General features: G+C 36.9%; 2 protein-coding genes across 7 annotated transcripts in view; one reads left to right on the forward strand and one right to left on the reverse strand.

Moving 5' to 3' along the window:
- The window catches only part of MRPL47 (mitochondrial ribosomal protein L47), a 32,880-nt gene extending 29,335 nt beyond the window's left edge, over window positions 1–3,545 (reverse strand). For 2 of the 5 annotated variants that reach the window (XR_009540680.1, XM_060150046.1), the window contains exons 1-2: window positions 3,421–3,545; window positions 218–369 (exon numbers count right to left, since the gene is read on the reverse strand). Coding sequence is in view for 3 of the 5 variants with exons in the window: in XM_060150046.1 (XP_060006029.1) it covers window positions 218–369; window positions 3,421–3,545 (277 nt within the window). In the remaining 2 variants the exon portion in view is untranslated. The remainder of the gene's footprint in view (window positions 1–217; window positions 370–3,420) is intronic. The other 3 variants (XM_060150048.1, XM_060150047.1, XM_060150049.1) reach the window with 3 other exon arrangements.
- A 132-nt stretch (window positions 3,546–3,677) lies between these two features.
- Window positions 3,678–18,528, forward strand: NDUFB5 (NADH:ubiquinone oxidoreductase subunit B5). 2 transcript variants are annotated; one of them, XM_060149245.1, is made up of 6 exons: window positions 3,678–3,839; window positions 11,037–11,125; window positions 12,368–12,434; window positions 13,227–13,288; window positions 14,353–14,459; window positions 18,290–18,528. In XM_060149245.1, exons 1-6 carry the CDS (start codon window positions 3,716–3,718, stop codon window positions 18,408–18,410), a joined length of 570 nt encoding a protein of 189 aa, XP_060005228.1. In that variant the 5' UTR covers window positions 3,678–3,715; the 3' UTR covers window positions 18,411–18,528. The 2 variants fall into 2 exon arrangements, with proteins under 2 accessions (XP_060005228.1, XP_060005230.1); XM_060149247.1 differs by lacking the exon at window positions 14,353–14,459.
- The last annotated feature ends 9,437 nt before the right edge of the window (window positions 18,529–27,965 follow it).

Raw genomic sequence — 27,965 nt, forward strand, 5'->3', positions numbered from 1 at the left:
AGTTAATTTCAACCTACTCCTCTTCTAAACCTTTTGCCAACCTTCCAAGGAACAGTTAACTCTACTATTATACTGTCCTTCTAATCTTCTCTAATAGACATTCCCAAAGGAAATCAAAAAAGGAAACACTTAAGTAATTCCCAAACTGGATAAATAATCCCAAAATGACAGAGAGTTCAATAAAATTATTTAACATAGGTCAACCCAAATATCTCACCAGATTTCACTTTTTCTTCCCCCCAATTCTTTGGGTCATCAAAAAATTCTTCCAGTCCTCTCCTAGACAATGTGGTATGAAGTAATCTACACTGATGAAAAGATGTGACATTTGGTGTATTCTTAGTCAACAGACAAAGAGAAAACCTGCAACTGAACATATAGAAACAAGTGATTCAAGTTTCACAACATTTGGATTTTATAAGCAATAAACGGAATCATTTCCTCATCTACAATGTCAAAAAACCAACTTGGGGTTTCTGCCCAAAAAACAATAAACTCATAAAATGCTTTAGAAATTATTTTTAACATGCCATTATATATGTTGCTATCCTGTAACTTCAGAGCCAATATATTGACATAATTATATATTTTAAAGGTATTTTTTTAAATTAATTAATTAATTTATTTTTGGCTGCATTGGGTCTCTGTTGCTGTGCACGGGTTTTCTCTAGTTGCGGTGAGCGGGGGCCACTCTTCGTTGCAGCACACGGGCTTCCCATTGAGGTGGCCTCTCCTGTTGCAGAACACGGGCTCCAGGCGCCCAGACCTCAGGAGTTGTGGCTCGCGGGCTCCAGAGCGCAGGCCCAGCAGTTGTGGCGCACGAGCTTAGTTGCTCCACGGCATGTGGGAGCTTCCCGGACCAGGGTTCAAACCCGTGTCCCCTGCCTTGGCAGGCGGATTCCCAACCACTGCACCACCAGGGAAGCCCGACATAATTATATTTTAAGGTAACATTTTTAAGTTCTTCAAATGTGGCTAGTGGGCATATAAGCAGATAAAAACATTCTGAACTTTAATTTTGCAACACATCAGAGACCCCAATGCTTCCTCCTTTAACCCAGTAATTCCACTGAATTTAGAAATTTCAACTAAAGAAATTATCAGAGGGACTCCCCTGGTGGCACAGTGGTTAAGACTCCAAGCTCCCAATGCAGGGGGTCTGGGTCTGGGAACTAGATCCCACATGCATGCAGCAACTAAGAGTTCACATGCCACAACCAAGGAGCCCACACATGTTACAACTAAGGAGCCCTCGAGCCACAATTAAGGAGCCTGCCTGCCACAACTAAGACTTGATGCAACCAAATAAATAAAAAATAAATAAATTTTTTTTAAAAAGGACAAATTATCATAGATGGGAATTGATAAATCAAAGTGTCTATTGTGGTGATCATTTTGTAATGTATAAAAATATAGAATCACTATGTTGTACACCTGAAACTAATATAATATTTTAAGTCAATTATACTTTTAAAAAGTCTATTAAAGCATTATATATGATATCAAAAAGCTGATAATAATGTAAATGTGCAACTGGGGAATGGTTAAAAACATTATTGTGCATCTGTATGATAATCTATTATGCAGTAATCTAAAAGTCATGTTTATAAAGAATATTTAATGACCTGGAGAAATAACTTAAAATACAATAATGAAGTGTATAACAAATGTTGTATTCCTACCTAGAAAAATTTAACGTGAATCTAATCATGAGGAAACAATCAGACAAATCCAAATGAAGGAATATTCTAAAAAGGCTGACCTTATTAAAAATGTCAATATCATGAAAGAGAAAAAACGAACCATTCTGGATTAAAGAAGACTGATGATACACGACAATTAACAGGATAAATGTTCATTGACTGGACTCTGAATTAAAAATTAAGAAAGAAAAAAAAAATTCCCCAGTGTGATCATTGTAGTATTGTGGTTAAGACAGCGTTCTTGGGACTTCCCTGGTGGCGCAGTCGTTAAGAATCCACCTGCCAATGCAGGGGACACGGGTTCGAGCCCTGGTCAGGGAAGATCCCACATGCCACGGAGCAACTAAGCCCGTGTGCCACAACTACTGAGCCTGTGCTCTAGAGCCTGCGAGCCACAACTACTGAGTCCGCATGCTACAACTACTGAAGCCCGCGCACCTAGAGCCCGTGCCCTGCGACAAGAGAAACCACTGCAATGAGAAGCCTGCGCACCACAACAAGTAGCAGCCCCTGCTCGCCGCAACTAGAGAAAGCCCGTGCACAGCAACGAAGACCCAACACAGCCAAAAATAAATAAATTAATTAAAAAAAAAAGTGTTCTTGTTCTTAGGAGATATATGCTGAAGTGTCATGATGTTTGCAATTCTGACATGCCTCAAATAGTTCAGAAAAATAAAGGCATGGATATAAAAAGTATAGAAAATGTGACAAAATGCTGAGGATTGGTTAACATAGGTGCAGAGTATACGGTTATTCTTTGTACTACTCTTACAACTTTCCTTTTGGTTTGAAATTTTTTAAAATAAAAAGTTGGAGAAACAAGGGTAGAACACAAAAATGCATATACGTAAATATTATCCTGATTTTATTTTAAAATCTCATGTATGTCTATATATTCAAAGTTAAAAAGAATAGAAGAAAATCTGTTTATCTCTGAATGGTAAAACCATAGTTGATGTTTACTTTCTTCTTCAAAGCACTTTACCCTATTTTCCAAAGTGTCTGTAAATGAACAGATATTTATTCAACAGTAATGATAAAAATCCAGAATTTTTTTTTAAGGAAAAACGATGATGAGATAGAAGAGACGATTAATTCAAGTTTGCTACTTTTCCAGTTACAACCCCTGAACCTCTGCAAAAAACAAACCAAAAAAATTGCTTATCTCTGAGGTTAATGTAAGTTCACTATATCTGAGAGATGCCCAATAAATGTGCTGGATTCAAGAGCACATACATTACTTCCTTTAAAAAAAAAATGACTACCTTCATTTGGCTACCTTCATTTATTCACGCAACATTTACTGAACAATCTCTTTTTGACAGACTCTGGGCGTACACCCTCCCACCCCTTTTTAAATCCATCCAAATCTGACACAGCCTTCAGTTCCACAGCCAAAAGCTCTTCAGTGAAGTTTTTTCCAACTCACCCAGCCGAACAGGATGCTTCCGCACCTCTAGGTTTAGTTCAACAAATACTGGTTTTCTACAGCCCCCACGACTGCCTGGTCCACAGCAGGTGGCAACAAAATGTTTGAGGAAGATACGGAAATGTCGCAGGTGGGGGACTTCTCCAAGGTCACTCACTCCTCACGGAGGTGGGCTCGGGCCCAGCCATCCCAGAGGCCTTTCCATCCCTAAGCGTTTCTCAGTATCTCGCCAACCAAACAAGAACCAAAGTTGGAGAAGTGGACAGACCTACTCCTCACATCACTTACCTTGTGCTAGCAGGGGCCTGAGGACTTATTAACGACCTGGAACCCTTCAGGGCCACCGACACTCTCCGGCAGAAAACAGCCAAACTGGCAGCAGCCATTTTTCCGCATAAGTAAGCAAACCGCATTTCCGCCAACAATGATGTCACTTCCGGCGTCTCACGCCGACCGGATGACGAGAACAGGAATTGGCTTTGCCCTCACTCAACATGGCCACTTTCCGGCTTCGCCCTCGTTGAGAAATTGGCTCTCTCGGCTCCCGTTACATTTGCCCGCTCTTCTCTTGCCCGTAGTAGCCATGGCGGCCATGAGTTTATTACAGCGGGTTTCGGTCTCTGCAGTGGCCGCTCTGTCTGGCCGCCGCCTTGATACTAGACTTGTATTCGGGGGCTTCCTCACCCGTGACTTTCCGAAGACTGTCGGTGGGTACTGGCTTTGGGAGAAAGCGCTATCAAGAAACGCGGGAGGAGAGATGGAGGACTCTTCCCGGGTGACCTTGGTGGAATCCGGAGAGAGCTGGGAGAAATTGAGGACTTGGGACTTGAGAGACGGAGCATGGGCTATGTGAGGAGACTGAAGGTTTTCCTGGAGTAATCAAATCGATCGTGTTTAAGTAATTAATTAGAATTTGTGAGACGCTTTGTCATTCACCTGTCCTGTTGGTGGTAATTTGCGGATGAAGCTGATGTTAGAAAGGCAAAGAGCTGAGACCCATGTCTCTGAGGCACCAAGATTCTTTGTATCCACCTGCGGTACGTTTTAATCTCACAAGGTGGGAAGTCATGTTGCTGAGGAGCCCGCTGATGCTAAGTAATAATATTGATATATGGACAGGTGGAGAGGCTCAGGGCTAACTCATCTGCTAGGCACAGTGCCTTCATGATACTTTTAGGTGTCCACGAAAATGTTTTAATTTGAATTTCTTTTAAAATCAGAAGGAAAGGGCTATAATGTTAGGGCTATAATGTTAATGCATATGTGATGCTGAATCCAGCCTGAATTGTATTCGTTTTATATCAACGGAATCATAAAATAATTATTTTTAATGTCTTCTTAGAGAGGAAGGGACCTATGAAGAAAAAGTTCCTAGATCTTAGGAAAGTCAGTGCAGTCATGGGAGGATTATTTGGAGCCTCTTGGAGACTGTGGATTGAACTCTAGGAGAATGAATAATCATAATAGCAAAGCATCAAATGCTTTGTATTCAGTCTGCTTTATTCCCTTTTGGATTCTGCAAAGTGAGTACAGTGTTACCCCATTTTACAGATGAGGAAACTGTGACTCAATTATTACAAAAATAATGCACTACTGTATTAAGTGAATAATAATAATGGGAACTAACATTTATTGAGCACACATTATGTGCCGGGCACCATTCTAAGATATTAAAGGTATTCATTTAATCCTCTTGATCAAAAATATACTGTAAGCGATTTGTCCTATGCAATACAAGTAGATACAGAGGAAGTGAAATTTAAAGCCCAAAAGATTCTTCTCCAACTTAAAAATATCTTTTTCTGTTTACTGCTCTTCTCCCAACTTAATTTGAATTATGTCACTTCACATGATGAGGCATTATACACTGATGCCATGAGGGACTTGCTGGAAAAATGGAAAGGAAAAAAAGTGGCATTGAACAAATTTCCGGTAGGAATTTGAACCTGTTACAAAACTACATGTGCTTACATTCTTTGATAAAATTCCTTTGTAAGCCATTTCTGATTACAAATATCCTCTTCAAATACCCCCTCCCCCCATAGTACTTAATCATGCCTACCCGGAGATAAACTGAGGTAAAATTTCTCCCCTAGATCCCATTTATACACTATTCCCCATTCTTGGAGTTCTGGAAGGATCCTCGCAGGTAATCTACACCCTTTCCACTGGGAGCAGGAAAGGATGTGATAGCTATAGTGAGGTTACTGTGTTTCAGCAGTGTACCTGCTTTCAAAGGTATTTTGCATGTGAAACCTAATCTATCACTGTGGAATGAAAGGTTGTAATCTGTTTTATATTATTGTTTATGTCTGCCTCTAGGAGAACGTAAGATCCAACAGAGGAGAGAACCTTGTCTGGTTTTGTTTCCTCTGGATATAGACCACCTAGGTTTAAATCCTACCTCCAGAGTTTAGTAACTCTGTGAGCTTGGGTCATCACATCTGGGAAGCTAAGTGGAAGGCACTTAATTGCTCCAAACCTGCATTTCTTCATCGTTAAAAAAGAGGATTTAGAAAGAAAAAAAAAGAGGATTTTATTACAAGTGTGCTTATTTTCTGTTGACACGGAAATAAAATAAAACTAATCTCTTTCCCACTGACAAGTATTTATAACCCTGAAATGTGTTTCTGCATAATTTTGCATCTTTCTAGAAATGTCATTTTGAATGAACTTGTCTCTTACCATAAGAACTGTTTTGTTTTGTTTCTAAAAAGAGAGTGATAATTTTAACTTACCTCAAAGGTAGTGGTAAAGAGTGAGTGGGAAAAATCTACAGCACTGGGCATTACCTTCTACAGGGCCCTGTGGTCTCACCTTTCTTAAACATCTAGTACTGTCATGTTATCATCAATCACTCTCAGTGAAAACCTTTCTCAGAAAATAAGCAGATAAAAGTATTCTGTTTAATTATTTATTAAATGTCAAACATCAAGGGATTCTAGAAATAAGCTTAAGTTCTCCCCTCAGCTGCAGAGAACTTTTATGTTGAAGGCTGATGTGCATATAATTATGGCTTTAAAACCTGAGAAGAGTATTAAACGAAGTAGTGTGGACTTAATTCAGACATGGATGATGAGGCATGTTAACTGGATTCTAGGGATAGTTTTAACAGGTGCAATTGATGGAAAAGTAAAGGATGTGTTTTCAGATATATCTGAATATGGGGCTCTTGGGATAGGTAGGTGTTGAGAGAGAAGGTTAAAAAAAGAGAAGTTAGGACCTAATTAGGGGAGGGACTGAATACAAAGCCAAAGTATCTTAACGATTTTGTAGGCACCCGAGAGTATTTTAGCAGAAGAGCAGCATCAGTAGTATGTTTTAGGAAGATGCTTCTGAATATTGGATGGCTCATCAGGCATGTTGATTTCTTAAGCCACTGAGGTGAAAAGGTCTTGGAGAGAAATGGAAAGTTTGAATTTTAGAATCAAGAGGCCTTGACAACTGATGAATGAGGCACAGGAAGATGACTGAGATTTTTTAGCCTGGGTAATTGAGTTGGTGGTGCCATTAACTGGGAATAGTCTGAGAATGAGGGAAAGAAAATGACCAATTTTGGGTGTTGTCTTGGAGACACAAAAAAATCTGATATTATCTTATTTGATCCTCACAAGTATCACAATTGTCCAAAGCATAACTTTCCTGAAGTTATTTGCATTAAAAAAAATTGGTTAGTGAAACCTTAGTTCCACATAATTACTCAGTACCTTAATTGAGACATTCCAGGCTGTAGAGAGTGGAGGAAAATGCCTATTTTTGTGGCAGAAGGATTGAGTTCCAGAAATCCTGGCAGTCACCTGGTTGTAAGGAATGTTCACTCTAATAATTTTAGATTGTAAGCAGATAGCCCTACTACAACAACAAATCATGAAGGCTCAGAATATTTGAAAAGAGTTTAGTGCTGTAAAATATCCTTTAGAACAGTTAATAGTATAACAGTTACCTAACACATTTAATGGCATGAATAATTGTTGTTTAACAGTAGGGTAATTATATGTAAAGAAAGCAAGAAGTTCACATTACTAACTGTTTAATATTGCTAGAATGCAGCCAGCTCAAGCTTTCTTCCATAGTTTTTTTTGTTTGTTACACTTTCCACATCTACTAATACTGTCATTTGTAATCAGTTGTCCCTAAAACCCCACATAAAGTTTAATCCTTACGTGTTTCTCTGTGTGTGTGTGTCTGTCTGTCTGTCTGTCCGTCTGATTGAAAGGGAAAGTTGGGAGTATACTGTCTCTTCTGAGAAGATTTACTTTCAGGGACTAAAGAAAGATCCCCTACCAACATTAAATTTACTTAAGAAATGTAAATTCAACAATATTTATGGAGTTCCTACCATGTGGCAGACACTAAAGTGCACTGGAGATACACTACTGAATGATTCAGCTTAGTGCTTATTGTTCTAGAGGAAATAACCAAATGATACTAAGGAGAATAAGTGGGAGACCAGCTGTGGATATAGGGTAGTCAGAGAAAACTTCTTTGAAGAGGTAACATTTGATCTTACCTCTGAAGGATGGGGTGAGGAGCTAGCCATTCAAAGAGCTTGAGGAAAAGCTTCCAAGCAAAGAGGAAGGTTAAGTGCAAAGACCTGAAAGCAGGAAAGAGTTCTTGGTGTTGGAAGGAAACCATTGAGATTGATCAGTAGGAAAGGTACGTCTTTTTATTCTAAGAGAGGCCATCTATTCAGATTCTTTGAGGGAAAGGACCTTAGAAATCTTATAGGCCACCCCCTGTAGTATGCTAATCCTTGTTACCTTCCATTAGTGATACTCAAATAACTCCATAATGGGGACTGGGGAGGCAGTCCAATTTTATTTTCAACCACTAAAATTGTTAGAAACTTCTTCCTTGTATTAAGCCAAAAATTACTCTTCCACACATTGATCCTAGTTCTTCCTTTCAGGTCAGTGCAGAATAGTGTAAGCCTTTGTCATTGGACAGCCTTCAGCTATTTAAAGGCACTTCTCTGGTCTCTATCCTGACTTCTTTTTTGTAGGCCAGTCACCTTCAGTTCTTTCAGTTTCAGTAGGTCAATTTCCAGGTTGTTTGCCGTCCTGGTTGCTTAACTTAGGACGTGCTCCAGATTGTCCCTCTAAAACAGTGTACTCTGGGATGGACACACTTCCACAGGTCTGGTAAGACATGGAGGTGGAGGGCTCCTTCTGTTTTTACCCTGTATTTCTGGTACATCAGATTAAGATTGGATTACCTTTGGGATTTTTTGGTTAACCACATCCACATGACACCAATGACTTTTTCTTTTTTTGTTTTTGGCCACGCCATGCAGCTTGCGGGATCTCAATTCCCTGACCAGGGATTGAACCTGGGCCATGGCAGTGAAAGCCCAGAATCCTAACCATTAGGCCACCAGGGAACTCCCACCAGTGACTTTTCTTAAGTTTGTGAGCCACTAAACTTCTGGAGTGTTCAAGTAGGACTTTCCACTTACTATACTTAATCCTTTTAGATTCAGCCTTTTGTAAGTGTGTAGGAGGACTTTTGGGGGGATCCTATTTCATCATTAGTGTAGTAGCCACTCTTGTAGCAGTAGCTCTGTATCATCAGGAATACCATCTCCACCACATTCAGGCCATTCATAGAAATTGTGAGAGAGCCCTTTGGCAGGTTACTGCATTAAGTAATCAGCACCTTTTGGGTATAATCAATCAACCAATTACCCATTACAGATTTCTTCTAACTTGCTACTTCTCTCAGTTTATAATGTGCCTTCCTCATACCTCCCCAACTCCACCAGCCTGTCTAAAGGGGGGCTTTACTTCTGAGCCTTTTCTTTTCTGACACTACATCCTGTTTCTTTCCTTTGTTGTCCTTATAGACAACAAAGACAACAAAGATTGTTGTCTTTTACAATATAGATTTGTAATTATCTATTTTTTCCTCCCAGCAGAATCTAAATCCCTCTTATACTATAGACCTAGCATAAGACCTGTACATAGTAGGCACTTAAATATTTATTGAATTAACGGTGGTTTGTACTGTTATCCAGCCCATTTTTTTCATCTAGTCCACAGAAATTTCTATTGTACCTTTCAAATGATTTGCAGAAATACATACTTACCTTGTCAAATTCTCTTGTTATTTTAAAGCCTTAGTAGATGATTTATACTTAGTAAACTTGTGCCAGCTTCTAATTCTCTTGTGAATTAACCTTCTAAATTCATTGCAAGCTGCTGCAGGTGGTATCAAAATTCAAGACAGTTCCTGCCTTCAAGACACTTATATTTCAGTGGGGGCAGTGAAAGCAAGTTTACACATCAGTAGAATATACAGCAGTTCAGAGGTAGGAGAGCTCTCATCTGGTTGGGAAGCATGTTGGTTTCTTGGAGGATGAGATGTCACCTGGGCCTAAAGAATAGATTTCAGGAGAGGGGAGGTCATTCTTGACATGTAAGCTTGAACAAAGGATACAAATCTTTCTGACATCTATTATGATTAAAATTCCTTTAATGGGAAATTAGTTTTTTATTCAGCAATGACTCATGGGAAATTCCCTTGAATGCGGTTACAGAGCAGAAGCATAGTAACCCTCAGTTTCTCAGTAATGTTAGAGCCTTTCCTGCTTTTAGCAGAAAGGGCTTAGAGTGGCCATAGTGATCCTTCCAGACTTCCAAGAAAGGGAAATCGCATAGAAAGCAGATCCAAGAGTGAGAGTTTTGCCTCAGTTTATCTTCAGCAAGGCTTGATTAAATACCGTCTGGGAGAGGATTTGAAGAGAAGGATATTTACAATAAGAAATGGCTTACGCATTTGCAACAACATGGATGGACCTAGAGATTATCATACTAAGTGAAGTAAGTCATACAGAGAAACACAAATATTATATATCACTTATATGTGGAATCTAAAATATGATACAAAGGAACTTTTGCAAAAGAGAAACAGACTCATAGGCATAGAAAACAAACTTATGGTTACCAAAAGGGAAAGCAAGGGGAGGGGGATAAATTAGGAGTTTGGGATTAGCAGATACAAACTCTCTATATAAAATAAACAACAAGGTCCTACTGTATAGCGAAGGGAACTATATTCCGTATCTTGTAATAAACTATGATGGAGAAGAATATGAAAAGGAATATATATATTTATAACTGAATCACTTTGCTGTACACCAGAAACAAACACAACATTGTAAATTATTTTTTACAAAAATTTTTTGTAAAATTTTTAATATATTTTGTAAAATTTTTGTAAAATTTATAATAATTATGTAATATAATAATTATTAAATTATTATATCAACTAAAAAAAAGAAGAAATGGCTTATAAAGGGATTTTATCAAGACATATTAGAGTGTATTCTTTTGAACAAGTTCAAATTCCTGCTAGAGAGATATTGAAAAAATATCTTTCCATTTATTTTGCATCAAGTCCCTAATGTATATTGCCTCATCATATGACGCAATTTAAATTAATTTCTTCTGCAGCATTAGCAAATATTTATTGCAGAGGTAAACAAAGGTATGTAGCCCACCAAGAGTATCTGATCTCCCTGCCTGCTACTGAAACAAATTCAAATAGCCATTTAGATATTTCTTCAATAAATATCAATATCTTGAATATTGATGAATAAAAATGATGAAAATATTGATGAATATGTTGAATAAAAATGAGGAGAGCTGTAGTTTAGAACAGTGCATCAATCTCTGTTTAAAGATATCCTAGTATTCCCTGCCTTTAGTACTCAAATAAAGAAGCATGTATTTTTTTATCTTAATCGTATATATATATGTATATACATTTTTTGGAAGGGATATTTTATTTTAATTCATATTAAACATTTATGCATGTACGTTTTCATATAGTCTGACTTTTATCTCAAAATATAACAGTATATCCTTATAAACCTTGTATATAACAGGGTTATTTAATATTTCCAGCTCCTGTGCGACACAGTGGAGACCATGGGAAAAGACTGTTTATCATCAAGCCTTCTGGATTCTATGACAGACGTTTTTTGAAATTAATGGTGAGTTAAAACTTGTTGAACTAAACTCTTTACATATAAATAGGAAAATTTTTTCCTATTTAGAAAACATCTTTCATTTTATAAAATATTTTTTTTTGTAAATTCATATTCTTTTTCTCAGAAAAATGTTGAGATTGAGTAGTAAGGTCTGGTTTGTTACTGAATTTATTTTTTTTATTTTTTGCGGTACGCGGGCCTCTCACTGTTGTGGCCTCTCCCATTGTGGAGCACAGGCTCCGGACGCGCAGGCTTAGCGGCCGTGGCTCATGGGCCTAGCTGCTCCACGGCATGCGGGATCCTCCCGGACTGGGGCACGAACCTGCGTCCCTTGCATCGCAGGCGGACTCTCAACCACTGCACCACCAGGGAAGCCCCCTGAATTTATTTTTAAATTAGTGAACCTTTCCTTCTTCAAAAAGAGAATTCATGCATATTGGAGGTAAAAATTGAAACATTCCTTTCTTCTCAAGATTATGGTGTTTTGAAATCATCTGTGTTCCCTGACCAAAAGAAAAATCTATAAATTATAAAACTGAAAATGGATTCATTTGGGGATAATTATTTATATTACTAATATATTCTTTAAATTAACAAAGAACTCATTGAAGGACTTCTTTAAATATGTAACTCCATTATTTTGGGATATGATTTTTTATTTCTTTGTTGTTTAGGAACTTTGATTTCAGAGAGTGAAACAGGGCATTGACTGCATGTTTGTATCTCAAGTCTCTGTAAAGAAAAGTAGAGACTTAGAAGGTGGAAGACTGGACTCTGCCACTGTTCCTAAAGTTGTGACCCACTGGCTGCCCTCTAGACCTTCCCTTGCCTGTCCATTGTGCTTAATGCCCTCTCCATCTCCATGGTTGAGCTCCTACTTTTCTTGTGATGACCAACTCAAACTCCAGAAATCGCCCTCATCTTCTTACACTTTTATTCTTAATATAAAAATTTCTTTTATGACATTGCTTTAACCAAAAATGAAAAATCACTTAAATATATATTGTATTATACAATTAGTCTTTGCTTTCTTCTTTCATTTTTGACACTAAATATAGGCATCTAAAAGCTAGAGCAAAAGAAAATTACAGAAATAAATAATTTTATACAGCATCTCCAATTTGGCAAGTTTATGTTATAAGAAATATAAGGAAATCATGTAATGAGGACAGTTTGAGTGTGAGGAAAGGAGTTAGGAAATGGTTATGTGAAAACTTTTTTTTTTTTTTTTTTTAATCTTAACAGAAATTCTACATTTTGTTGACTGGGATTCCAGTAGCAATTGGCATAACTCTGGTGAATGTATTCATTGGTAAGTATCTCCCCCACCAACTAAATTAGTAAATTTTTAAAACCTGTGTACATTAATATAAAAAAGAAATTATGGATATTATAAGGGAAAGTTCTTCAAATAATAAAATAAACATAAACATGAGAATTTATTTTAAAATAACAAAATCTTAATCTGCAATAGCACACAGTGGTTCTTTTTTTAACTTTTTGTTTTCTCCAAAAACCTTTAAGGTCACTGTCTCTATAGGCCACATAAAAAGCCTGTCTTCTTCCTCTTTCTCATTTCCCAAAACCAGCTTTGAGAAGTCTGAATAAGGAAAATAGAAAGAGATAGAGGTGGAAAAGAGGCTGAGGGATGGAAGAACTTTTTTTATCCATCCTGGAACATATAAAGTTATAATCTTCCAAAAAAGAATAGATTTGTGAATGATAGTAACTATTAGGTCTCCTGGGAAATTCTGCTCACAGTACTTCTAACATCTTGAATCCTAAATATTTTGTCTAGGATGTTTAAGGAAAACCAGAGGAATAGTATGTCTTTTATTATATCTTCTTACACTATATAAAAACAAAACGAGAACCCTCATATAATGCCTATATACAATGCGTTACACATAGAAGACATCTAAAAAATATCTAATGAATGATTTTCCACCAGCTTGAAGTGAATTTAAAATATTAGATATCTTCATTGCTACAAAACAAAAGGTTCTTTAAAATCACAAGAGGTTGGTTTCTTACTTAAATAGTGAAGAATTAACATTATAAACTCCTGATACTAAAGTTGAATATCACTGTTTTCTCTTATTAGGTGAAGCTGAGTTAGCAGAAATTCCAGAAGGCTATACCCCAGAGCACTGGGAATATTTCAAGGTTGGTATAGGTCACTGAAAGTTATTTTCAGTTAGGTGTCTTGTCAATGTACTGGTTAATATCTTAATTTAGCAATTGTGGTATAGTTTTGTATTCAATTTTTTATAACAAGTAAATGATACATTTTGTGCTCACTTTTTATAAGTAACTTTTGGTAATTTTCTGCATTGTTTTATTACCTTAAGCTTTATGGTTTTTTAAAGACTGACTCTGCACTGTGTTCTCAACCTAGAGAGTAACAGTCAGAATTTATCCTACGTTCTATGCCATAGGGAAAACTGTACTGATACTAATGCTAGCTGTCATTTATTGAACACCCACTGTGTAGCAGGCACTATGATAAGTGTTTTGAAAATACTATCTCATTGCATGTAAATGGTACTATTATTATTTCTGCTTTAGGGATGAGGAAGTTGATGCTTAAAAGAGGTTAAGTGCTCTGTCTAAGGGATAGGGTCAGTATTTGAACCCAGGCAGTCTTGACTCCAGAGCCTGCACTGTTAATTAGTCATTTTACCATACTGTCATGGCTACTAAAACCCAAAATTAATTCTGTTACTTGTCTTTACAAGTGTTTTAGTGAGATGGCCTTGATTACAGTATATCTTATCATGTTTTATTATCTGAATGAATTATATTTTAGAAAAGAAATACTTCATTATTAAATCTTAAGGTAAGCCATATAATTAGTTTATCTTGGCTGACTGGTGGAAAGAGCACCATTTTGAGATCACCAGACCCCGGGTTTGGCTCCAAAATCTGCCAGTTAAGATACTTATAGTGTAGTATAATAGGAAAGAGCACAGGTTTTAGAGTCAGACAGACCTGGTCTGAGTGCAGATGCTGCAACCTAGTAACTGTACAACCTTGTGAAATTTGCTCATCTATAAATGAGGACAAAGGTAGTATCTACCGAACAAATTAAAATTATTTTAAAAATATATAAAGTGGTTGATACATAAAAGTGTTACTGATTTACCTGAGATGGTCATTTTAGGAGAATAGTAAACTGGAAAAGCAAAGTACTTTTCAGACACTAATTTTAAACACATTTTCTCTTGTAGCATCCTATATCAAGATGGATTGCCCGAACTTTCTTTGATAGTCCTGAAAAGAATTATGAAAGAACAATGGCTGTCCTTCAAGTTGAAGCTGAAAAAGCTGAATTACGGTAAAAAAAAAAAAAAAAAAAAGGGCAGGGGTTGGAGTGCAGGGAAGAAAATCCTTTCCTACAGTTGCAAACCACAGGAAGAAATTTAATAAAACTATTTCAACAGTGTAGGATGCTCTGTGTAAAAGGGTGAAGATGGAGAGAGAATTAGCCTGTTTAGAGAGGAGATTATGAGTTGGAGACTAGAAGGCTATTAGGAGATAATATCTGTCAGATTAAAAAGAATTCTTTTTTGAAATGTCCTGACTCTTTTAAGTGCAAGGTAGCCCTCTCCTTCCCCTCCCCCACCCAATTTCCTTTCTTCTTACACCCAGTGTCATCCTTAGAGGTGACTACTATTTAATGATCTCTTATATTTTATGCATTAAAAATATATTTTTTATATATCATTTACAAAATATATTAACACAAATGGAATCCTGTTATCAGCACTGTTCTGCACCTTGTCTTCCTTTCATGTAAATATACAGTCATTCCTTGGTAACTGAGGAGGATTGTTCCAGGACCTCCAGTAGATACCAGTCTGAGGATGCTCAAGTCCCTATATAAAATGGCATAGAACAGTTGGCCCTCCGAACATAGATAGGGCCAACTGTATCTTGATCTTTCGGTAATAGCATATACTCTATTCTTTTTAATGGCTGCACTGGATGGATGTGCCTTAATTTTTTTAACCGGTGGGGGACCTATTGTTGGTACTTAGGCTTTTTCCAAGTTTTTTGATAATTATACATTGTGCTGTGGTGAATATCCTCATATATTTTTGCATATTTATTCAGTGTATCTGGAATATAAATTCCTAGCAGTGGCACTGATAAACCAAATGTTATGCTTTAAATTTTAGATAGCTTTTATCAAACTCTTCTTTAAAAAGTTGTACCAGTGGTCTTTTCTGTCACCAATACAGGATAATTCTGTTTCTCCATACCTTTCCAAGTAAAGGAATTTATCAAACCTAAACATTTTTGCTGATAAGACAGTTGAAAAATGTTATCTCATCATTTCAATTTTGTATTTTTTGGCACAAAGTTGAGTATTTTTTCGTATATCTATTGGTTGTTTATATTTCTTTTTCATAAATTGCCCATTTTCTATTAATTTGTGCATTGATTAAAATAGCCCCTTTTGTTTTTGTTGCAGATATGTTTTCCTAGCTTGTCATTTGTCTTCTGACAGTGTAGAATTTTTTTGCAACTTAATGTTTTTATGTTTCAGATAACAAAAATGCAGTAGTAGCTAATATGTTTTTGAACACTTACTGTGTACTGATGCTTTAATTGCTTTTAATATATTTACTCATTTAATGATTGTCAAGCTTGTCAGTCTTTTTCTTTAGCTTCTGGAATTTTGTGTCATATATAGGTCTCTGATAATAATAAAATAAGTAAATACACAAGTCCAAAATTTTTTTGTTGTTGTTGTTGTTGTACGCGGGCCTCTCACTGCTGTGGCCTCTCCCGTTGCGGAGCACAGGCTCCGGACGCGCAGGCTCAGGGGCCACGGCTCACGGGCCCAGCCACTCGGTGGCATGTGGGATCTTCCCGGACTGGGGCACGAACCCGTGTCCCCTGCATCGGCAGGTGGACAACCACTGCGCCACCAGGGAAGCCCCAAAATTATTTTTTAATGTTCACTCATATTTTCTTTTTCTACTTTTAAATATGATCTTTTCTGAGATTTATTTTGGTGTTTGGAATGAGGTTTACATACAATCAAAAGTACCCATTAAGTTCAGTGGGTTTTGACAAAATATATAACTGTAACCACCACTATCGAGGTCATTATGATCACCTAGTGAGTTTCTTTCCTGTCCCTTCAGTCAATCCCCATCCCTTACTCTTGGCCCCAGGCTACCATTGATCTGCTTTCTGTTCATTCTGCTCTAATTTTGTAGTTTACAAAAATTGCTATGATATTGAAAACTATTTAAATGATTAAATGAACATATGATTGGCTTGTTTTGTAGATATGTAATTACATGTATGTGTAGTTACCATATAGAACTGTCATTAAGTATTTAAGAGCATGGAATAGCATTATGCCTCATACTTAGTTAGCTTTGGACATTTTTGAACTTCAGACATATACCTTTGATAAAACATCAGATTACAAAATTTCTTAGACATATAACAATCCCAAACAATTTCAAAACAAAACAAAGTAAAAATAAAAACAAAAACAGGGGACTCCTCTGGTGGTCCAGTGGGTCGGACTCCGCGCTACCAATGCAGGGGGCCTGGGTTCGGTCCCAGGTCGGGGAACTAGATCCTGCACGCGTGCCGCAACTGAGAGTCCGCATGCCGCAACTAAAAAGATCTCACACGCAGCAATGAAGATGCCATGTGCTGCAACTAAGACCTGGAGCAGCCTAAATAAATAAATATTTTTTAAAAACCTAAAACAGGACCCTGACTTTTACTCCTAAAAGAAAGATGCAAGTGTCAGAATGGAATGGGGAGTACCTACACATTTTTAAAAATATATATTTAGGTATTTGGAAAACTGAAGCTTAAAGGAAAGGTATAAAATAGAAAGGGACTGTCTTACGTAATTGATTCCCCCAGAGATAATTTATTTTTGGTCCTCCAGAATTTTTAATACTCTGTACATGTGTACATATACATAGCACAAATGACTTTCTCTGCTTTTTAATGAAATGGGAAGATGCCACACAGACTCATTTTATACCTTGCTTTTTCAACCTAATGATATATCTGTCCTCTCCTTCCATGTTACTATATATAGATTTCCCTCATTCTTTTTAACAGGTGCATAGGTTGTCCATTATATGGGTGAACAATAATTTATTTAACCAGTCCCCTGTGATGAATATTTTAATTACTTGCATTTTATATTATTATAAAGAGTAGAAAAGAAAAAGGTTGATATTTAATCCTAAAAAAAAGATAAATGTATTCTCTTATATACACTATCACAAAGGTATATTATCTGTCATAGATAGGGTTGGTAAACTGGTTAAGGTTAATAAAGTGAATAATTTAACTGTGACAGATTTCCAGTCATAAAAAGTTAGTATGTAGTCTATAAAAATGGAAAGTAAAAGGCTTGATGGAGAAGGGATTATTCCAGGAATGCGTGGTAGTTTTGTGCAAAGGCTTGGCTGTGGAAGAAGGAAAGTATCTTTCTAAAATAGAGATTATTCAGTTTGTGAAGAAGGATGAGGACAAATAAGTAGATCTTAGAGTCAGAGAATGTTTTTCTTAATCCTGGTTTTTCTTTTTTCTTTTCTTTACAAATATGGATCGTCCAATGTTGACCAGGCTCAGTGTGATGCTGGTGGCTGGTGAATAAGTTACCGGCTCTTCTTTCAAGAAGTTTTCTGTCCTAATGGTGATTGGCAGCCAGTATAGACAGGGGATGTGAGCTCCTCCAGGAAGGCTTGTTCCCTTTTAATTTCTAGCACTTGGCACAGTATGTGGTCTTAATAGTAGGCGTTCTGTAAATGACTCTCCTAACATTTAAAAGGCAAGAAGACAGGAAATGCATTATCACTATTCAAGTGAAAGTGATCTGTCCAGACAAAGAGCAGGGACAGGAGGAGAGAATTGATTATCAATTCAAGTGACGCTTGGGTGATTAAAAACAATATTCATTGGCTAACTACATAAGCAAGATAATAAAAGCCAAAATAAGTCCCAAATTTTACTTATAGGTACATATCAGATATATGCATACATATGGATCTGTGGAGGGACATTATATTTTACATAAAAGCAAGACTCTCAAGTTGTTGTTCTTTATGGAGATAATTCATTAACTTTATAATTGGAAATGCTGTAGTCACAACATCACCATTCTGTTTGTTACAGGTTAAAGGAGCTGGAAGTACGAAGTCTAATGCGTGCAAGAGGCGATGGTCCCTGGTATCAGTATCTGACCATTGATAAGACACTTATTGATCATTCTCCAAAAGCAACTCCTGACAACTAATCTTTTATTTCTCTAAATACAAAGTATATTCTCTTTAGGCAATACTAAATTACTAGATATATTCTGTATTTTTTCTGTGTGATGAATAAAAGATCCTGTTCGTTGCTCCATTTCTCAACATTGGTTCAGATTAAGGCTTTTTTGTGTGTGATTTCATTTTTTTTTTCCAGCTTTATTGAGGTGTCATTCACAAAGTTGTAAGATATTTAAAGTGTACATCATGATGATTTGATACACATATATATTGTGAAAGGCAGATTAAGGCTTTTGGTGTGGGGCTTTCAGCTTCCTCTTTTAAGAATGTTTAAGTATAATAAAAAAAAACTCAAAGACATAGGAATTTGTGAACTCCTAAAGGTGTAGCTTTGAAAGATTAATGTTTTATTTGTCTGATAAATGGAAGTTAGAGAAGTCTATGTTAAATATCAGGAAATAATGTAGTTTATATACATGTGAGTATTGTAGATATGTGGATTATTCAAGGGCAACTCAGATTTTAAATTATATAAATATTGAACCAATTATATAAAACATTAACACCTTAATAAACAATTTTTCAGTGAAGATATCTCAAAGTTCAATGTTTTTAGCCATAAATCGTTCTTTTAAAATGTATATACACACACATGTTCATTTTTCTTAGATGCAATATCTCAGATTCCTTAGAGTCCTTTTTTGTAAACACTGGAGAAGTTCCACAAGGTAAAATGATTACTGTAAAGATTATGAAATAAGTAAGAGTTAAAATAATGACTGTCATTTATTAAGCATTTACTCTCTGCTGAGCACTATGCTGAATAACTGCATTTATTCACATTATTTTCAAAATGACCTTATGAGGTCATTTTCTGCATTTTACAGATGAGAAATAGAGGCTAAGAAATTTTAAACACATGCTCAATATTTACAAAAATAAACATTTATGCTTCAACTTCCAAAATAACCTTTGAGCTTCAAAAATTCATTATTCTCAGCAAATACCTTTTGAATGCCCTTGTGCCTTAAGGGCCCTAAACGCCCTTTACAATCCAGCCAACATCCTTTGGGGTGATGGCATTTTCTTATTTCCCCAGAAGAGGGCTGTCTTGCCCAGCTGCTTCCAGATTTTGTTTTGAGGATTCCCTATGCAATTACCACCTCTTAAGGCTGCCAAAGTATTTGAGAGAAGGACATGCTGTCCCTGAACCCCTGCTTGCACGAACCATTTGGTTTTGTAGAAGGGGAAGGAGAATGGAAGCAGATAGGTCTTGTCAGTGGTCATTGTAAATGATGCTACACCTATGTACATTTACATTCAATATTGTTAGACTTCACGCGTTATTTTTCAACACCAGTAGGTTTTACTTTATTTTCTTCTTTCTATTATTATATACAAAAACTTAACATAGAAAATATGGAAAGTGTGGGACTTCCTTGTTGATGCAGTGGTTAAGAATCCGCCTGCCAATGCAGGGGACACGGGTTCGAGCCCTGATCCGGGAAGATCCCACATGCCACGGAGCAACTAAGCCCGTGCACCACAACTACTAAGCCTGTGCTCTAGAGCCCATGAGCCACAACTAGTGACCCCGCGTGCCACAACTACTGAAGCCTGTGCGCATAGAGCCCGTGCTCCACAACAAGAGAAGCCACCGCAATGAGAAGCCCACGCACTGCAACGAAGACCCGACACAGCCAAAAATAAAATAAATTTATAAAAAAATATATATATGGAAAGTGTTACAAGAAATACTGGAAATCCCACCAGCCGTAAAGAAATCTGAGAAATTTCCTTTAATTTTTTTTTTTTTAGCATAGCTGGGATCATATATATATAATGGAGAGGTTTTAAAAAAAAAGTTTGAAAGTGTTTCTTGGAGGGAAACGTTAGTAAAACTCTACTGGTCACTAAGATACATACCGGAGGTCAAGTGGTCGTCACAGGACGTGTTTCCCCCACAGCACACTCCTCAGCGCAGATGATAGGCATTAAATCAGATTACATGTGCTGGGGGAGAACAGGGCACTGTAGCAACCTGTGGCATCCCGAGCTAGACTAAGGGTACATGGAATGATTGGATGCTCATTCCATAGCATCTGGAACATAGCAAGCACTGAGTAAAGATCTATTGAGTTAATGATTCATGGATTTAACATGAATTTTGAGTTATCTTTAAATTATCTTTTTTCTTTTTCTGTAATTCTATAGGACCCAGCATGGTGTTCTATAAAGACATGGGATTGAACTGAGCAGACTTCAGACTAAATTCTGAGCTTGCCAAACACTATGACAATAATAATGACTACTATCTATTTGGTATCTGCTGCATGTGCCAGACATATTAGGAACTTTATATTTAATCTTCCCTCTATCTCATATTGAGAAAACTTCACTGCTTTAAGCCCTATTTCTAAAATGGGGATTACGCTCTTCATCCCACGGTAGTATTGTGAGGATCACCGGGATGATGCGTGTAAAGTGCCTACTACACTGGTTAAGTAATAGGTGATAAAGTTCTCTCTGTCAACTAAAGATTGAGAAGGTGTACTCCTTTTTCAAGAAAATTGCTAAATATCCTATACTGTCTCTGCTTCAGGCCTGTTAACTTTAAATTCTGCAATGTAAATTAACCATACTGTTCTCATTAAAAACAGATACACTCTGCTGGAGATCACAAGGAGTTAGCAGAGATCGTTAGGGCTCAATATCTTTCCTTATGTAATTATTTCCAAATTGCAGTCCTCGATTTCAACTGTCTCTATTTTTACTTCCACATATGATATATACTTAATATTTTCTTTAATTTGACCTTTTTAAACTTAAATTTTTTAAATGTTATATTATGACTATAAATAGAAAACAAGTTCTTTGCCATAATTAAAAGGCAATCACAGGTATAACTATGGATTATATTCTACCTAGATTTTTACCAAATGGAGACTTTCCTTTATGAAATCAAATGGAGAATTGAAAAGGCAATAACTTGGTCATGGTGTGATGCAGTATATCTTCCAGGTACATACCCATACTTTGGACATTTTTTGTATATTGCATTAACATGGCAATACCATTGACATTGGAAAATATGAAAATAAATATCCTCTAATGTATCAATTATAATTAACCTTAATAATTCACATTTTTGTTTTTCAAATCACTTATCATGACATTTAATTAGTTATCTAAAAGCGTAATAATTCAACATTGCATATCAGAATTAACCACAGAGAGTTTGTTTTTGGAAGACATTTGAACAAAACCTTCCTAGAGCCATGATCTCTTCTATTTTTAACCTAATAATCACATATCTAAGGAATTATCTTAAAGAAATAATCCACAAAAATGAAAAAGCCATATATACATTAAACTCTTAATCACATCATATACAATAATGAAAAAACATAAGCAATATGTACTTAATAGGCGAGTGGTTTGTTAATTACTAGTATATCACTTGATGGAATATTGTGTAGCCATTAAAAATAATTATGAAAACTATGTAGCAATGAGGGGAAATACCTATGTTACTTAAGATAGAGGTAGAGAAACTATTACAGAAACCCCAAATATATCACAAATGAGATGGAAATTTCTTTCTTTATCTTTGTAAAAGTCTCAGCTGGTATGGCAGCTCTCCTCCATGAATTCTCAGGATCCCAGTCTCTTTCTGTCTTGTTGCTCTGCCATTCTCCACATGCTGCTTCCATTGTATGGTTCAAGATGACTAACCTAGCTTCTGCTATCATGACTAAATCCCAGCCAATGGGAAGAGGGAAATAGAAGACGGAAGCATGTTCTATCCATCTAAAACATAGAACTAGAAATCACATTCACTTCTGTTCCCATACCACTGGACAGGACTTAGTCATAAGACCATACCCAGCCTCAAGAAATATGTCCAGCTAAAAAATTTTGGAGAAAGGATACTGAGGAAAAACTAGCAGTTTCTGCCAGTCTTCTCTAGTGTTAAGTGAAAATAGCAGGATACAAAGTAACTGTACACTAAACATTAATTGTACAGTGGAGAAGTGAGACTTTGACCTGGTGATCAAAGCTAACATCACACACACACACACAGACACACCGACACACACACACACAAAATAATTTAACATTGGGACTTCCCTGGTGGCGCAGTGGTTAAGAATCTGCCTGCCAATGCAGGGGACACAGGTTCAAGCCCTGGTCTAGGAAGATCCCACATGCTGTGGAGCAACTAAAGCCCGCAAGCCACAACTACTGAGCCCGTGTGCCACAACTACTGAAGCCTGTGTACCTAGAGCCCGTGCTCCACAACAAGAGAGGCCACCACAATGGAAAGCTCGTGCACCACAACGAGGAGTAGCCCCCGCTCGCAGCAACTAGAGAAAGCCTTGTGCACAGCAATGAAGACCCAACGCAGCTAAAAAAAAAAAAAAAAAAAAAAAATTTAACATTACATATGAGGGGACACATGGATATACCCTGAGAAGAACACAACCTGTGCAGTATGCCAAACTCAGTCTAATTCAATCCAATCACAAGGAAACATCAGTCACACACACACGAGATGTAAACATTCTATTTTTTAAAAAGCTGGACTGTTTATTAAAAATGTGAATGTCATGAAAGACAAAGAAAGGCTGTGAAAATCTTCCATATAAAAAGAGGATAAACGACATGCAACTAAATGCAATACCTTCCACTGTAATGGAAGGGGGGGGTATGTTATAAAGGGGGGGAGTATGTTATAAAGGATCTTGTTAGATCAACTGACCAAGTTAGAGTATGGAAGGTGGATTAGATAAAAGTATTATTTCAGAGTGCATTTAAGAAGTTGATAATGCTCTGCAGTTATAAAGAGAATATCCCTATTTTTAGGAAGTGGACATATTTAGGGGTAGAAGATAGAAATATTTAGGGGTAAGGGTGGTGTATGTGATATGACGTCTCTGGCTTACTCTCAAATCGTTCAGAAAAAATCTCATTTCTATGTATGTGTGTATATATGTATGTGTGTATACATATACACATATATTCACATATGTATGTGTGTATGAATAGATATGCACACATATATATGAGTCTATATGTATCTCTCTACATATACAGTAATTAGGTTCAGATATGTGTGTATATATACATCTATATACGTGTGTGTGTGTGTTATGGGCGGAATTGTGCCCCCCACAAAAAATTCATATGTTGAAATCCCAACCCCCAGCATCTCAAACTCTGACTTTATTTGGAAATAGGATCTTTAAAGAGGTAATTAAGTTAAAATGAGATCATTAGGTGGGCCCTAATCCAGTATGACTGGTCTTTTAACAGGAGATTAGAACAAAGATATTTACAGAAGGAAGATCATGTGAAGACACAGGGGGAAAGATAGCCATCTACAAGCCAAGGAAAGAGGCCTCAGAAGAAACCAAACCTGCTGACACCTCGATTTTGGACTTCTGGACTCCAGAGTTGTGAGAAAATAAATTTTTGTTGTTTCAGTCACCCAGTCTACGTACTTCTATCTTTCCGCCTTCTCCTCCACCTTTTCCTTTAATCGTCCTTTACCTTCTTCTTCTCTAGTTAGTTTCATAGGACAAATTTTTTTGAGAACTATTCATGTACTTAAACTGTTCTTACAAACTGCTTATATTTAATGGGGCTGTCAAAGTGACATTGGAAATAATACAACACAATTTAGATGAATGACACCGTATATATATGTCAGAAGTTTCATTAGAACATTTGACTTTCTTGTATACTTTGGAGCTTTCTCTTCATGTGGTCTCTTGTCGTGTCATCATTTCAAGAGAGTTTAGGAGATATCTGAGGTTTTTTTAAAAAATTATTGTAGTGAAGTATAGTTGATTTACAATGTTGTGTTAATTTCTGCCGGACAGCAAAATGATTCAATGTTGTACATTCTTTTTCATATTCTTTTCCATTATGGTTTATCACAGGATACAGAATACAGTTCCCTGTGCTATACAGTAGGACCTCGTTGTTTATCCCCTTTATATATAATAGTTTGCATCTGCTAATACCAAACTCCCAATCCATCCCTCCCCCACTTCCACACCCCTTTGGCAATCACAAGTCTGTTCTCTATGTCTGTGTCTGTTTCATAAATAAGTTCATTTGTGTCATATTTTAGAGTCCACGTATAAGTGAGGAGATATCTGAGTTTTTTTTTAAAATAGAAGAGGCAATGAGAATGAGAAGAAAGTGAGAGAAAGTGCAATTCTTACAAGATTTTTTACTTCCTACATAGAAAGTTTTTTTTTTTAATCCTCCTACTATTTTACAAATGAAGAGAACAAAGTGTGGAGCAGTTAGTTAATTAATTCTCTCAGGTTATGTAACTAGGGAGTAGAGCTGGATAGCTATAGCTAAGAGTAACATTGGCTTTTATCTCCCAAATCAACGTCCTGTCAATTTTCACTTTACAAGTTCCCTCATGGAACATGATTTCCACTGCTTCTCCCTGACTTGGTCATTGCTTGCTGCATGCATTTTTGCAATATCCCCAGTGGGTTCTTTTTGCCAGCAGCCATCCTCCTGCAGCCTATGTTACACTGGGCCACCAGCCTTATCTCCTTCAAAGGTCACCTTCACGTTCGTCACTTTCCTGCTCAACAGCCTTCAGTGACTCTCCACTGCCTATAAGGAGGAAGCCCAAAGTCCTTGCCCCACTTCAAACTGCCTGCAGTGTCACATTCTTTTCAGTGATAAACTTTCTGGACACTTGATCCTTGCAAAACCAGTCTATTCTTTAAATTTATTTTGTGCACTCCCCCAGTATGCTAGTTGTTAATCTGTGTCATGCAGTTGACGGCTAATCATGTGTATGTTGTGGAATACTGTATCTTAGGTGGACAAAAAGAAAATGTGTGGACTCACACATTTACCAGATATATTTTGGACATCTATAATATGTCAGGTGTGAGATGTTGGGAGGTAGGAGTTAAGAAGACAACAGGTGGTTTGTGGAAGAAAGTATAGTTCCTCATTAAAAGAGAAGCAGAAAAGTAATTCAAGCTGTATCAGTTTCTTATGGCTGCTGTAACAAATCAACACAAACTTGGTGGCTTAAAATGGCAGAAATTTATTCTTTCATAGTTCTGGAAGCCAAGTCTGAAATCAATATCACTGAGCTGAAATCAAGGTGTGGGCTGGGCTGTTCTCCTTCTGGAGGCTCCAGGAGAGAATCCATTCTTGCTTCTTCCAGCTTCTTTTGGCTGCCAGCATCCTTTGGCTTGTGGTCACATCACTCCAACCTCTGCCTGTGTGGTCACATTGCCATTTCCTTTTCTGTGTGTGTCAAATCTCGTTCTGCCTCTCTTTTATAAGGACATTTGTGATTACATTTAGAGCCCACCCAGATAATATAGGAAAATTCTCAAGATACTTAATTTAATCACATATGCCACACACAGATCTTTTTTTGCCACATGAGATAATATTCACAGGTTCCAGGAATTAGGATGCGAATATCTTTGGGGGACCATTATTCAGCCTACTACACAAGTCATGAGATCATAAAAGCTTTTAAGAGATTTTCACATAAGAGTGTTAAAAATAAAACAAACTTAATTACTTAGTACTAAGTAACAAGAATTTTTAAAAATTGGTCTGTATTTTTAATTTTCTAATGTGGTTGTATCATTTAGAACTTGTATTCAGCTACTTGTAACAGAGCATTTCCCACTACCTCTTTCAAAAACAGTGACTTAAACAGATACAAATTTATTTTTCTTTTACGAAGACCATTCAGAAGTAGACAGCCCAGGGCTGACTAGTATGCAGCTCTAAGAAACATCAGGGACCCAGTAACTTCCTATCTTTATTCTCTACCAAACCTGGATTCCATCCTCACTTAAAGTCCAAGATGGCTGCTGGAGCTCCAGGCATTACATCCAGATCAGAATGATATCAGAAGGGCATAACACTTTCTTCTTACATCTTAATTTCTAAAATGTACTAGATGCACCTAGATGCAAAGTTGGAAAATTTAGTTTTTTACCTGAGAACATTACCCAATTTCATTTTCTTTTTTTTTTAATTTTTATTGGAGTATAGTTGATTTACAATGTTGTGTTAGTTTCAGGTGTACAGTAAAGTGAATCAGTTATACATATATGTATATCCACTCTTTTTTATTTTATTTTTAAATTTTTATTTTTTTTTATTTACTTTATTTTATTTTATTGTTATTTTTTTGGCCACACAGTGCAGGTTGTGGTATCTTAGTTCCCCGACCAGGGATCAAGCCCCGGCCCTCAGCACTGAAAGCATGGAGTCCTAACCACTGGACCACCAGGGAATTCCCAATCCACTCTTTTTTAGATTCTTTTCCCATGTAAGTCATTACAAAGTATTGAGTAGAGTTCTCTGTGCTATACAGTAGGTCTCCCAATTTCTTTTTCTAAGAGAGAAGGAGGGATGGGTATTGAAAATCAAAAACATTTTTTTTGAGCAACTTCTATATGTAAAAGCACAGCTTAGATCAGGGAATGCAAAGCTGTATTATGATGGTCTCTGCCCTCAAGTGACCTGAAATCTAGTCAGGGAGACAGAGTGGATAAATAAAAGATTTTCTAAAATACACTTATTATCTAATGAGTGACATAAGCAGTAAGTGTATGTGGTAGACTTTCTGAAAAATGTGGGGCAAATAGGATTTAGAAACATCAAATGAATGAGGGAGAATATTCTAACTGGGGTTCATCATGAGCAGAAGTATAAAAGCACGAGTGTTCATGAAGTGATCCATGAATACTGAGGGAGCAATTTGGTTAGCTATATGTATGGAGGAAAGCAGTTCCCCACAGTAACGTGCAGTCACTCACCAAAGAGGAAGGAAGGTATCAGGTTTGTGGATAATGATAGAAATAATAAGAATAGTTAGCATGTTCCAGGAACTCTGTTAAATGCTTTACAAACATTTCACATCCTTGTAGCAATTCTGCAAGATCGGTACAGTATTTATTTATTGAATTTTGTTCTGATCAGCATCGTTTATTTGCAGAATGCCCCCTTCCAATCACAGGCATCGGCATATGCAGAGGCCCAACCAAGCAGACTTTCTCCTAGAAATCTAGACCTTGAGTAGAGACGCATATGGATGGAATGAAATTACTGTTTCATTAACTGGTGGCAGCATTTGGAAAGAAGGTGCATGAGTGGCTGCTACTGTGACCTTGGAGCATTGGTTTCTGATAGTTCAGCCTATTCTTCAGTACCGGGAGTCAACCAGTACTTTTCCAAAACACCCCTTATTATTCCTTTATGTTGGTCAGAGCTAGTTTCTATTGCTTATGACGGAAGAACTCCAACTTTTTCACTCTCAGAGAATGTGTTGCAAGCAATAAATGCTGGGGGATACAAGGTGGGTATTTGGAATTGCTTTTCAGTTCAGAATTGGGTAGAAGGCAGTTAGACTTCCATTCAGATTTCAAGACAGAATATAGCAGGCTGTAGTACTCAGTGGTGAAATAGATCAATCAGGTGAACACTTGTATTGTGTGGGACTGTGTGTCCAGAGCCATAAAGTTCTGGGAAAGGTGGCTGTCCTAGCCCCTGGGCAGTGGGAAATG

This window comes from Lagenorhynchus albirostris, chromosome 5 (assembly GCF_949774975.1).
Source record: "Lagenorhynchus albirostris chromosome 5, mLagAlb1.1, whole genome shotgun sequence".
Classification (NCBI taxonomy): Eukaryota; Metazoa; Chordata; class Mammalia; order Artiodactyla; family Delphinidae; genus Lagenorhynchus; species Lagenorhynchus albirostris.

Bases quoted from the DNA above. Each gene is read 5' to 3' on its own strand.
- NDUFB5 (XM_060149245.1), top strand. From the start codon at position 3,716: ATGGCGGCCATGAGTTTATTACAGCGGGTTTCGGTCTCTGCAGTGGCC. The intron at 12,435-13,226 runs GTAAGTATCTCC...TTCTCTTATTAG, and splicing joins TCTGGTGAATGTATTCATTG to GTGAAGCTGAGTTAGCAGAA. The intron at 14,460-18,289 runs GTAAAAAAAAAA...TGTTTGTTACAG, and splicing joins GCTGAAAAAGCTGAATTACG to GTTAAAGGAGCTGGAAGTAC.